We start from the raw sequence: 12,907 nt of genomic DNA, 5'->3' as shown, positions 1-12,907 counted from the left end.
CCTCCCTCCCTCCCTCCCTCCCTCCCTCCCTCCTTTCTTTCTTTCTTTCTTTCTTTCTTTCTTTCTTTCTTTCTTTCTTTCTTTCTTTCTTTCTTTCTTTCTTCTACTAATTCTTTCTTCCTACTTTTTCTCCCTTTTATTCTGAGCCGTGTGGATGAAAGGCTCTTAGTGCTGCAGCCAGGAGTCAGTGCTTTCCCTCTGAAGTGGGAGAGCCAACTTCAGGACACTGGTCCACAAGAGACCTCCCAGCTCCACATAATATCAAACAGCGAAAATCTCCCAGAGATCTCCATCTCAACACCAGCACCCAACTTCACTCAACGACCAGCAAGCTACAGTGCTGGACATCCTATGCCAAACAACTAGCAAGACAGGAACACAACCCCACCCATTAGCAGAGAGGCTGCCTAAAATCATAATAAGTCCACAGACACCCCAAAACACACCACCAGATGTGGCCTGCCCACCAGAAAGACAAGATCCAGCCTCATCCACCAGAACACAGGCACTAGTCCCCTCCACCAGGAAGCCTACACAGCCCACTGAACCAACCTTAGCCACTGCGGACAGACACCAAAAACAACGGGAACTACGAACCTGCAGCCTGCAAAAAGGAGACCCCAAACACAGTATGATAAGCAAAATGAGAAGACAGAAAAACACACAGCAGATGAAGGAGCAAGATAAAAACCCACCAGACCTAACAAAGGAAGAGGAAATAGGCAGTCTACCTGAAAAAGAATTCAGAATAATGATAGTAAAGATGATCCAAAATCTTGGAAATAGAATAGACAAAATGCAAGAAACATTTAACAAGGACCTAGAAGAACTAAAGATGAAACAACAATGAACAACACAATAAATGAAAGTAAAAATACTCTAGATGGGATCAATAGCAGAATAACTGAGGCAGAAGAACGGATAAGTGACCTGGAAGATAAAATAGTGGAAATAACTACTGCAGAGCAGAATAAAGAAAAAACAATGAAAAGAACTGAGGACAGTCTCAGAGACCTCTGGGACAACATTAAACGCACCAACATATGAATTATAGGGGTTCCAGAAGAAGAAGAGAAAAAGAAAGGGACTGAGAAAATATTTGACGAGATTATAGTTGAAAACGTCCCTAATATGGGAAAGGAAATAGTTAATCAAGTCCAGGAAGCACAGAGAGTCCCATACAGGATAAATCCAAGGAGAAATACACCAAGACACATATTAATCAACCTGTCAAAAATTAAATACAAAGAAAACATATTAAAAGCAGCAAGGGAAAAACAACAAATAACACACAAGGGAATCCCCATAAGGTTAACAGCTGATCTTTCAGCAGAAACTCTGCAAGCCAGAAGGGACTGGCAGGACATATTTAAAGTGATGAAGGAGAAAAACCTGCAACCAAGATTACTCTACCCAGCAAGGATCTCATTCAGATTTGATGGAGAAAGTAAAACCTTTACAGACAAGCAAAAGCTGAGAGAGTTCATCACCACCAAACCAGCTTTACAACAACTGCTAAAGGAACTTCTGTAGGCAACAAACACAAGAGAAGGAAAAGACCTACAATAATGAACCCAAAACATTAAGAAAATGGGAATAGGAACACACATATTGATAATTATCTTAAATGTAAATGGACTAAATGCTCCCACCAAAAGACACAGATTGGCTGAATGGATACAAAAACAAGACCCATATATTTGCTGTCTACAAGAGACCCACTTCAGACCTAGAGACACATACAGACTGAAAGTAAGGGGATGGAAAAAGATATTTCATGCAAATGGAAACCAAAAGAAAGCTGGAGAGCAATTCTCATATCAGACAAAATAGACTTTAAAATAAAGACTATTAGAAGAGACAAAGAAGGACACTACATAATGATCAAGGGATCGATCCAAGAAGAAGATATAACAATTGTAAATATTTATGCACCCAACATAGGAGCACCTCAATACATAAGGCAAATACTAACAGCCATAAACGGGGAAATCGACAGGAACACATTCATAGTAGGGGACTTTAACACCCCACTTTCACCAATGGACAGATCATCCAAAATGAAAATAAATAAGGAAACACAAGCTTTAAATGATACATTAAACAAGATGGACTTAATTGATATTTATAGGACATTCCATCCAAAAACAACAGAATACACATTCTTCTCAAGTGCTCATGGAACATTCTCCAGGATAGATCATATCTTGGGTCACAAGTCAAGCCTTGGTAAATTTAAGAAAATTGAAATTGTATCAAGTATCTTTTCCGACCACAACGCTATGAAACTAGATATCAATTACAGGAAAAGATCTGTAAAAAATACAAACACATGGAGGCTAAACAATACACTACTTAATAAGAAAGTGATCACTGAAGAAATCAAAGGGGAAATCAAAAAATACCTAGAAACAAATGACAATGGAGACACGACCACCCAAAATCTATGTGATGCAGCAAAAGCAGTTCTAAGAGGGAAGTTTATAGCAATACAATCCTACCTTAAGAAACAGGAAACATCTCGAATAAACAACCTAACCTTGAACCTAAAGCAATTAGAGAAAGAAGAACAAAAAAACCCTAAGGTTAGAAGAAGGAAAAAAATCATAAAGATCAGATCAGAAATAAATGAAAAAGAAATGAAGGAAACGATAGCAAAGATCAATAAAACGAAAAGCTGGTTCTTTGATAAGATAAACAAAATTGATAAATCATTAGCCAGACTCATCAAGAAAAAAAGGGAGAAGACTCAAATCAATAGAATTAGAAATGAAAAAGGAGAAGTAACAACTGACACTGCAGAAATACAAAAGATCATGAGAGATTACTACAAGCAACTCTATGCCAATAAAATGGACAACCTAGAAAAAATGGACAAATTCTTAGAAATGCACAAGCTGCCAAGACTGAATCAGGAAGAAATAGAAAATATGAACAGACCAATCACAAGCACTGAAATTGAAACTGTGATTAAAAATCTACCAACAAACAAAAGCCCAGGCCCAGATAGCTTCACAGGTGAATTCTATCAAACATGTAGAGAAGAGCTAACACCTATCCTTCTCAAACTCTTCCAACATACAGCAGTGGGAGGAACACTCCCAAACTCATTCTACGAGGCCACCATCACCCTGATACCAAAACCAGACAAGGATGTCACAAAGAAAGAAAACTACAGTCCAGTATCACTGATGAACATAGATGCAAAAATCCTCAACAAAATGCTAGCAAACAGAATCCAAGAGCACATTAAATGGATTATACACCATGATCAAGTGGGGTTTATCCCAGGAATGCAAGGATTCTTCAATATACGCAAATCAATCAACGTGATACACCATATTAACAAATTGAAGGCGAAAAAACATATGGTCATCTCAATAGATGCAGAGAAAGCTTTCGACAAAATTCAACACCCATTTATGATAAAAACCCTCCAGAAAGTAGGCATAGAGGGAACATTCCTCAACATAATAAAGGCCATATATGACAAACCCACAGCCAACATCGTCATCAATGGTGAAAAACTGAAAGCATTTCCTCTAAAATCAGGAACAAGACAAGGTTGCCCACTCTCACCACTGTTATTCAACATAAAACATTGGAAGTTTTAGCCACAGCAATCAGAGAAGAAAAGGAAATAAAAGGAATCCAAATCGGAAAAGAAGAAGTAAAGCTGTCACTGTTTGCAGATGACATGATACTATACATAGAGAATCCTAAAGATGCTACCAGAAAACTACTAGAGCTAATCAATGAATTTGGTAAAGTACCAGGATACAAAATTAATGCACAGAAATCTGTGGCATTCCTATACACTAATGATGAAAAATCTGAAAGTGAAATCAAGAAAACACTCCCATTTACCACTGCAACAAAAAGAATAAAATATCTAGGAATAAACCTACCTAAGGAGACAAAAGACCTGTATGCAGAAAACTATAAGACACTGATGAAAGAAATTAAAGATGATACAAATAAGATGGAGAGGTATACCATGTTCTTGGATTGGAAGAATCAACAGTGTGAAAATGACTCTACTACCCAAAGCAGTCTACCAATTCAATGCAATCCCTATCAAACTACCACTGGCATTTTTCACAGAACTAGAACAAAAAATTTCACAATTTGTATGGAAACACAAAAGACCCCGAATAGCCAAAGCAATCTTGAGAATGAAAACCGGAGCTGGAGGAATCAGGCTCCCTGACTTCAGACTATACTACAAAGCTGCAGTAATCAAGACAGTATGGTACTGGCACAAAAACAGAAAGATAGATCAATGGAACAGGATAGAAAGCCCAGAGATAAACCCACGGACATATGGTCACCTTATCTTTGATAAAGGAAGCAGGAATGTACAGTGGAGAAAGGACAGCCTCTTCAATAAGTGGTGCTGGGAAAACTGGACAGGTACATGTAAAAGTATGAGATTAGATCACTCCCTAACACCATACACAAATATAAGCTCAAAATGGATTAAAGACCTAAAGGTAAGGCCAGAAACTATAAAACTCTTAGAGGAAAACATAGGCAGAACACTCTATGACATCAATCACAGCAAGATCCTTTTTGACCCATCTCCTAGAGAAATGGAAATAAAAACAAAAATAAACAAATGGAACCTAATGAAACTTCAAAGCTTTTGCACAGCAAAGGAAAGCATAAACAAGACCAAAGACAACCCTCAGAATGGGAGAAAATATTTGCAAATGAAGCAACTGACAAAGGACTAATCTCCAAAATCTATAAGCAGCTCATGCAGCTCAATAACAAAAAAACAAACAACCCAATCCAAAAATGGGCAGAAGACCTAAATAGACATTTCTCCAAAGAAGATATACAGACTGCCAACAAACACATGAAAGAATGCTCAACATCATTAATCATTAGAGAAATGCAAATCAAAACTACAGTGAGATATCATCTCACACCAGTCAGAATGGCCATCATCAAAAAATCTAGAAACAATAAATGCTGGAGAGGGTGTGGAGAAAAGGGAACCCTCTTGCACTGTTGGTGGGAATGTAAATTGATATAGCCACTGTGGAGAACAGTATGGAGGTTCCTTAAAAAACTACAAATAGAACTACCATATGACCGAGCAATCCCACTACTGGGCATATACCCTGAGAAAACTATAATTCAAAAAGAGTCATGTACCACAATGTTCATTGCAGCTCTACTTACAATAGCCAGGACATGGAAAGAACCTAAGTGTCCATCATCGGATGAATGGATAAAGTAGATGTGGCACATATATACAATGGAATATTACTCAGCCATGAAAAGAAACGAAATTGAGCTATTTGTAATGAGGTGGATAGACCTAGAGTCTGTCATACAGAGTAAAGTAAGTCAGAAAGAGAAAGACAAATACCGTATGCTAACACATATATATAGAATTTAAGAAAAAAAAAAGTGTCATGAAGAACCTAGGGGTAAGACAGGAATAGAGACACAGACCTACTAGAGAATGGACTTGAGGATATGGGGAGGGGGAAGGGTAAGCTGTGACAAAGCGTGAGAGAGGCATGGACATATATACACTACCAAACGTAAGGTAGATAGCTAGTGGGAAGCAGCCGCACAGCACAGGGAGATCAGCTCGGTGCTTTGTGACCACCTGGAGGGGTGGGATAGGGAGGGTGGGATGAAGGGAGATGCAAGAGGGAAGAGATATGGGAACATATGTATATGCATAACTGATTCACTTTGTTATAAAGCAGAAACTAACACACCATTGTAAAGCAATTATACTCCAATAAAAAAAATTTAAAAAAAAACAAACATAAAGGCCAAAGTCTGCTATTTACTTCCACGTAAGTTATGGCACTGGAAAGCAATAGAAATAATAAAATATACACTTAATAAATGTTACTTGGTTTGAATAATTGTCAGACTGAATCTCATAAAACAAATTATGACTGAATCTAAATCCATTTAAGTAATCTTTCAAAAATTTTAGTCTATTAGTTTCTTAAGTATTATTCAATTTTGAGTTGCCATCTAAACACCATAGGATTCAACGTCCGTCCTAAGTATAACAAACAAAAACTGATCTGCAAAGATTACCTGTTTTTCCCCAACAGAAGGACACGGAGGGATCTCAGAGTAGAAAGCCCACTAATTTCTTCAATCTGGTTATCATATAAATCCAAGAATATTAGCCTCTGCAGATTAGAAATATTTTGGATCCGAGTTATAAAATTGTGTTGAAAGTTCAACAGACGAAGGTGTTCTTCCCCATCGATGATAGGACATACAGTCAGCTTTTGCCTAGAAAACATTTTTTAAAGTTAATACAGTTCTGATTTAGCAGTCTGCCTCCTCTTACAAATATTAATAGTAGTATCTTCATGCTCCCATGTTGTGAGGAGAAAAAGATAAATAGAACCACTTCTTGCCTCCATGAACTAAGCATTGTAGATCTAAGTGTAATTCACTCATATAAAAGCCAGTATACTTTGGCCAGGGTAAATTATTAAAAGTAAGTCTCGTTCTAATTGCATTTAAAAAACTCCAACATTAATTATTTCACATAAAATTAACTTAACATCATCAAATACTCAATGTAATTGCCTTCTGCAGTAGAGGTTGAGATGATTCAAAGAACCATGTCACATAACCAGAGAAGTGCATTTGCCATCAATCCACTGCTCAGGCATTGCTAAGCTAGGAAGTTTGGTTAACCATTTGCTATCAGATATGCACTGCTAAGCTAAAGGTATGCACAGCAGAGATAGTTTCCCTGCTGGTTATAGTGCTAAGGTAAGGTTGAAATCCTTCATCCACCATTCTACTGCTGATACTTTCCTAGATTTAAAGATGGGGATCAAGTCCTAAACATATTTATGCATTCAGAATTTTTTGAGAGTTTATTTTGTCCCAGGTTCTGTTCTAGGTGCTGGAAATACAGAACTAAACAAAACTCCCAGTGTCTGTGGAGCTTATATTCTAGTGGGAGGAGACAAACAATAAACTTAATAAGTTAAATATTTAATATGTTAGAGGGTGATAAGTGCTAAGAAGGAAAATAAAGCAGAGAAAGGGGCTGGGGACAGTCAGGGTTGAAGGAGTTACAGCTTTGGAGAGGGTGGCCAGGGAAGGCTCTCCCTAGGTGATGACACTTGAGTAAAGATCTGAAGGAGGTAAAGACAGTGAGTCTACAGATATGTGGTGGAACAGCATTCCGGGCAGAGAGAATAGCAAATGCAAAAGGCCTGAGGTTTAAGCATGCTTGGTGTATTCAAGGAGCAACAAGGAGGCAGGTATGGCTGTAGCAGGGTGAGTGAAGGAGACATTAGGAGGCTGTGAGCAAATGAGGTAAAAGGGAACTCAACTGGATAGGGCAGAGAAGCCCATGTGAGAACTATATTTTGAAGTTTTATCTATAGTACTGTTTTAGAGTATAGTCAAGCTCTTTTACATTATATAGATATAAAATTTCTCCACATACCCTTGGAAGGATAAATTTAAAAACTGGTAACAGTGATTATACCTAGGTAGGAGAACTAAATAGCAGGAAAATAAGAGGAGGGAGAGAGACTTTTGTACCTTTCAAATCTTGTACCATGTCTATAAATTATCTAGTCAAAAAAGTAAGTTGTCCTCACCTTTCTAGGGTCAACCTGTCTGAGTAAAGAATTTTCTCTTCAGAAGAACGTTGGAGAATGGGAAATGATGGCATTGATGAGCTCACCAAATTAATATGATCACCTATTGAAAATGATATACAAATTACTTGATTAAGAAAAACTTTTAAAATCTTGAAACTAAAGTCACCTTATATTTGGAGAACTCTGGCACCTACAAATATCCTTTCTAGAAAATACAGCTTCCATAGCTCTCCATATTTGAAATTAGTTACTAAACGTGAGCTAGTTTCTTTCCTCCTCAGACGAAAACTATGTGTTCTGTGTATACCAAATAATTTTTCCCTTGCCTTATAGATTGGTTGAAAGTATAGAACTACGCTAGTGCTATCTTTATCCCTTTATAACCTGACTCCTAATACTAAATTTTAACTCTCTTATAATTGAGATGATAGTCCCTCATTACCAGATACATTTGGGCCAGCACTATGACAGCCCGGCCGGCTTCTGGACTTTGAAGGTGTCTGAATGGAAGAATCTCCAAATGCTGATAAGGAGCTCATGGTAGTTTTCATTTTCAGCCCACATAATTCTGTCACATTTGTTGTGGATGAGATGTAGGATGATTTATCACGAGGTGAAGGGCTTATTACTCTTCCATCTCATTCAAAATATCAAAAACTTTATCACAAAGCTAGACAATACATGACTTTGCTACAGGAAATACAGAGAAAGTAGTTTTGGATAACAAATGTAAACCTCACATCACCCGTTTCTCTTTGTATGTTCAACTACTATTGGTAGAGAATATTGCAGAGACCACAGTGGATGTCAATAAATCTTGTACCCTTGTAGTTAGGCTTGTACTTAGGGTCCACAAGGTATGTGACACCCCTATGAGGTTTATAGGTTGTTGGTTAGATATTGCCCCTGCCATTAGGTAGCTTTCAATCTAGTGGACAAACACATATGAAATTAATAAACTGTACAGAAAAACATACACAAAATGCAGAATAAAAAAACAATATCTATTTATAATTTCACACATAAATGTTTCTGGTTATTTTTTACTTAAAGAAGATGGTCACAGATGAGTTTTGAGGGAGGTGGATATTAAGATACATTCTAAAGACCTAGAAGAATGTAGAATAGTTAATAAAAGATCCTGGGAAGTTCCAGAAATGAAGTAAGACTTGAGCAATGGGTCAAAGGTACCAGTTTGAACACCAGAAGAAATCAACTCTATTTCCTTCTACAAAGAGAACATTTCCTAAAAGCAGCAATCGATGCTGATGGGAGTGATAAGCAGTAAAATAGAACTTAAGGTACCACAGAATTCTACTGCTTAAACTGACCAATAAAGCAAAAAGATGAACCCAAATATAGGAAGCTAACATATTCTTTGGGAAGTCATCTTAAAATCGAGTTCCATATATATCATGCTAAAGAAATGTAAAGCAGTGGTATTTGCTAACTTCTCCTATAAACCAAAGTATCACATACCTCACTTCTTGAACAAAATAATCAGTGCTCACATCCCACTTTTCTGAATATCATGAAATATCAGATAACTAATAATGATGTTCTAGAGTACAAGCATTCAGAATTGAGATCATGTTCATAAATGAACTGGTCTTGTGACATGACCAGTTGCTAACAAGGTACCCAAGCAACCACGAGTCAGTAAACTGATTTGGAAATCAAAAATTGGATGGTTAAAAGAACAAAAACCAGTGTAAGGATTAACTGATTAAGGATTATCTGGTCAGCTAAATACGATAAAGGAAAAACTTCAAACAATAGACAACCTTGATTTCCCTTGTTAGCATCAGAATTAGGTTTTTAAAATTATTTTGTTAAGGCTTCAAGCCATTCCTCAATTTAGAAGGCAGATTTAAATTTAATAAGACTTGGGATATAGAGGCAATAATCAAGGAGTAAATTTCACTTACTTCAGTGAATAAAGGAATTTCATCCTCACACTTTTCAGCTCTTATCATACACAGAAGTCAAAATCACCATCTGCATGATGAGCTTACTATCACGATCAGTATGACACACATCATACAATAAATAGCAGGATATGAGAATGCTTAGATAGAAAGGCCTTAAAATCCACAGACAAGATACTCTAAATCAGGGGTCCCCAACCCTCAATTGTTAGGAACTGGGCCCCACAGCAGGAGGTGAGCAGTGGGCAAGAGAGCAAAGCTTGCATTACCATGTGAACCACCGCTTCCGTTACCACCTGAATCATGCCCCCACCCCCGACCCCGGCCGTGGAAAAACTGTCTTCCACAAAACTGGTCCCTGGTGCCAAAAAGGTTGGGAAGCGCTGCTCTAAATGACTGGGAACCAGAATGACCTGCAATTGAAACATTCACATATTTACGTGGATATATAAACACCCACATATATATACAAATATGTGTGTATCAAACACCCACATTATATGTGGAATGTTTCATCCTGCATATAAACTGCACTACTATGTGGCAAAATTTTAATTGAAGCATTTCCTGTTATTGGTGATTTCATATATCACTATTTAATTCACCAGATATGTAGCTTTTGCCTTCCCAATTAAATTTATAAGCTCCTTGAGAAACGGAGTTCATTTTACATTCTTTATATTCTTTGTAGAATCTAAATTCACTAGGCAATCAGTAAATTAACTAACTGATTTTCCATTATTAAGAGTAAATCAGAAATCCATTTTACATATATTATTTCTGTTAAAAAAGAAAATCATATATTCTTGCATTTTAGTATAAAAATGCTGAATGAATTCTTTCATAATTAGGATCTCAAAGTGTTTAGAGGCATAATGGTCTATGTTTGGCAAGAGTCTTCACTGCACGGCACCCTAGATACATGGATGGATGGATGGGTGAGTGGATGGACGGAAAGATGGATGGAGAGATGGGCAGTGGGATGGACAGATGGCTGGCTGGATGGATGGATAATACAGTACACGGTCATATATGTGTCCACTCAGCCTTACCTTTGAGATTGTTTTAGTAACCAAAATCCTGTTTCTATATTTTTCACGATTTATCATGACCTTAAGAGTCAAGCACTGCCTCTTCCTCTCTATAGACATATTTTAGAATTCTTAATTAAGGGATTTAATCAATTAAGGTCTGGTTAACTGAGATTTTACTGTATAGCAGTCCCTGGCTCTTACAAAATCTCAAGGATACAGGGGTTAACACTTAACATTAATATAAAAAGCCTAAAAAAATCACATACCAAGTTTTAGACTAAGTAGCCTAACTAAAACATAGAGTTTCTTTACTTTGGACTGAGAGTACCACTGGTTAATTTATGGTGACAGGCAATTATATACGTCCAATTAATTTTGAAAAATAGAAAAAATAAGGATGAGGTAAAATTAATTATAATAATTGGGTATCAGAATGCAGTCTATTAGATAGAGATTCCTCAACTTTTCCTGATAAACTGCTACGTATAATTTTTCCAAAGTTTTGTGCCTTTGGAAGAAGAACAGTGAGTACAAAAGTCAAGAAAACAGCTACACACTGTGTGGCCTTCCTTGCATGAAACTGACTGGAACTATGAAGGAGGCACATTTGGAAATCAGGTACAAATGTCACAGAGAATGAGTTTGAATAAAATCTTTTAATGTAAAAAATGTAATGTAAAAAATAGGTTTATTTCTCCCTAAAGAATTAATCTGTATTTTATGGGTCATTATTTATGTACAAGAGTTTATTTATCTTTCAGGTTCACAAAATTCAGTGCCGCCATACTATTTCCTCATTAGCAAATATCTAGCAATACTTTAACACTTAAATAAACTTACCTAGCCAGACATACACAAATCTGTCTACCAACTTCCTCCTCTAACTCAAGAATACCTTGGAAAAGTATTTAAGTTTTAGAAAACAAATTCAAGATTTATTATCAAAAATGTGAAGGAAACTCACAATACAAACATAAAAAAAATTCCTACTTGAGAATTTTCAGGTTCAAATCTATAGCTCTGTGCCTAATACAGTGTCTGGCACACAGTACACACTCAGCAGATGCATACTGAATCGAACCAAAAAAGGCAAGACACATGCTTCTTACACTGTGGAACAGCAGTTAGGTTGATGTCATGTCCAGCAATTGACCAAGACAAGAGTGTAGGATATAGGAAAAAGAAAAGTCATGTCAGATTAGATGGGCCCAAGAGGAAAGTCCAGAAGTTACAAAACAAAAAAAGAAAACTAATAAAATATTCAAAATCGCCACATGTTCATGCAGTAGTGAGATAAACAATCTAGAGAGGCCTATACTGATCAGCCCTCTCATATAAACTCCTAGGAGATGGGGACAGTACTGTATGTAAGGATTCTGCAGTGCTTAACACTAGCACATTACAGATAGCTAACAGTCGTTGGCAACCAAGTAACAACTCAAATCTTCCGAAGAAAATTTCTCCTTGAATTGAAAAATACATTTCAGAAATATAACCAGATCATATGAGGCTGTGTTTCAAAAGGTGGTCCACAAACCACATCCATCAGAATCACTTGAGGAATTACTAAAACGCACATTTCCAAATCCCACCCAAGGCCTGCAAAATCAGAATGGGGATGGGCACAAGGGAAGGGAAGCACTAAGAATCTGCATTTCTAACAAGATCTTGGGGGATGCACACAAAAGTTTAAGGCCTTTGATATATCTATAATTATATGCGTTAGTAAGGGAAAGAGATAGCTTCTTTTCTACTCCTGACTTTCCATTCTTTCCACTGTTTCCTTATTCCCTAAAGATCTGTGTTCCCATACTCTTACCCTCACTAATTAGCTATTTTCCTAGTTCTAAGACATTATTTGGAAGATTCCTTCCCATTCTCTTGTGCAGAACCCACCCCAAACTAAAACACAACAGCTTTTCCTGTATTAGAAATAATCTACTATGCTGTGTATATAAAATCAATTCTGATTTAAACAAATTCCCAATCAATTTGGTAACCAATGAATGATGTCATTTTTAATTCAAGTCTCTTTGGATCTAGAAATTCAACATTATTAAACAATATTACTTAAAGAAGATAAACCATATCTAATCTCTGCTCTCTGACAATACCTTGCCTACTTGAGTAGTTTCTTTCAAGATCATGTTGTAAGAGTCGACCAGGGAATGACGGCGTTTCTTTATTTAGCTTGAATTCAACCTAAAAAACATTATTTAAGAAAAAAAATTTTTTGGAGAAAGTAATGAATATAATTATAAAATAACATAAAATAACCAATATATGTTACAACATAGATGAACCTTGAAAACATCATGCTAAGCGA

The 12,907-nt window shown here is 36.7% G+C and overlaps 1 protein-coding gene across 2 annotated transcripts in view; it reads right to left on the bottom strand.

Moving 5' to 3' along the window:
• Nucleotides 1-12,907, bottom strand: part of LRRC49 (leucine rich repeat containing 49) — a 128,688-nt gene that overhangs the window by 112,454 nt on the left and 3,327 nt on the right. The window contains exons 3-6 of one of the 2 annotated variants that reach the window (XM_029239428.1): nt 12,696-12,783; nt 10,153-10,241; nt 7,617-7,719; nt 6,076-6,279 (exon numbers count right to left, since the gene is read on the bottom strand). In XM_029239428.1, the coding sequence (XP_029095261.1) occupies nt 6,076-6,279; nt 7,617-7,719; nt 10,153-10,213 (368 nt within the window). In that variant the 5' untranslated portion in view covers nt 10,214-10,241; nt 12,696-12,783. The remainder of the gene's footprint in view (nt 1-6,075; nt 6,280-7,616; nt 7,720-10,152; nt 10,242-12,695; nt 12,784-12,907) is intronic. The other variant, XM_029239429.1, reaches the window with a different exon arrangement.

Source organism: Monodon monoceros, unplaced genomic scaffold, assembly GCF_005190385.1.
Source record: "Monodon monoceros isolate NGI ecotype Baffin Bay Population unplaced genomic scaffold, NGI_Narwhal_1 Super_Scaffold_21, whole genome shotgun sequence".
Lineage (NCBI taxonomy): Eukaryota > Metazoa > Chordata > Mammalia > Artiodactyla > Monodontidae > Monodon > Monodon monoceros.
Note: the sequence above shows the minus strand (reverse complement) of the source record. Positions and strands in the feature narration are given on the sequence as shown.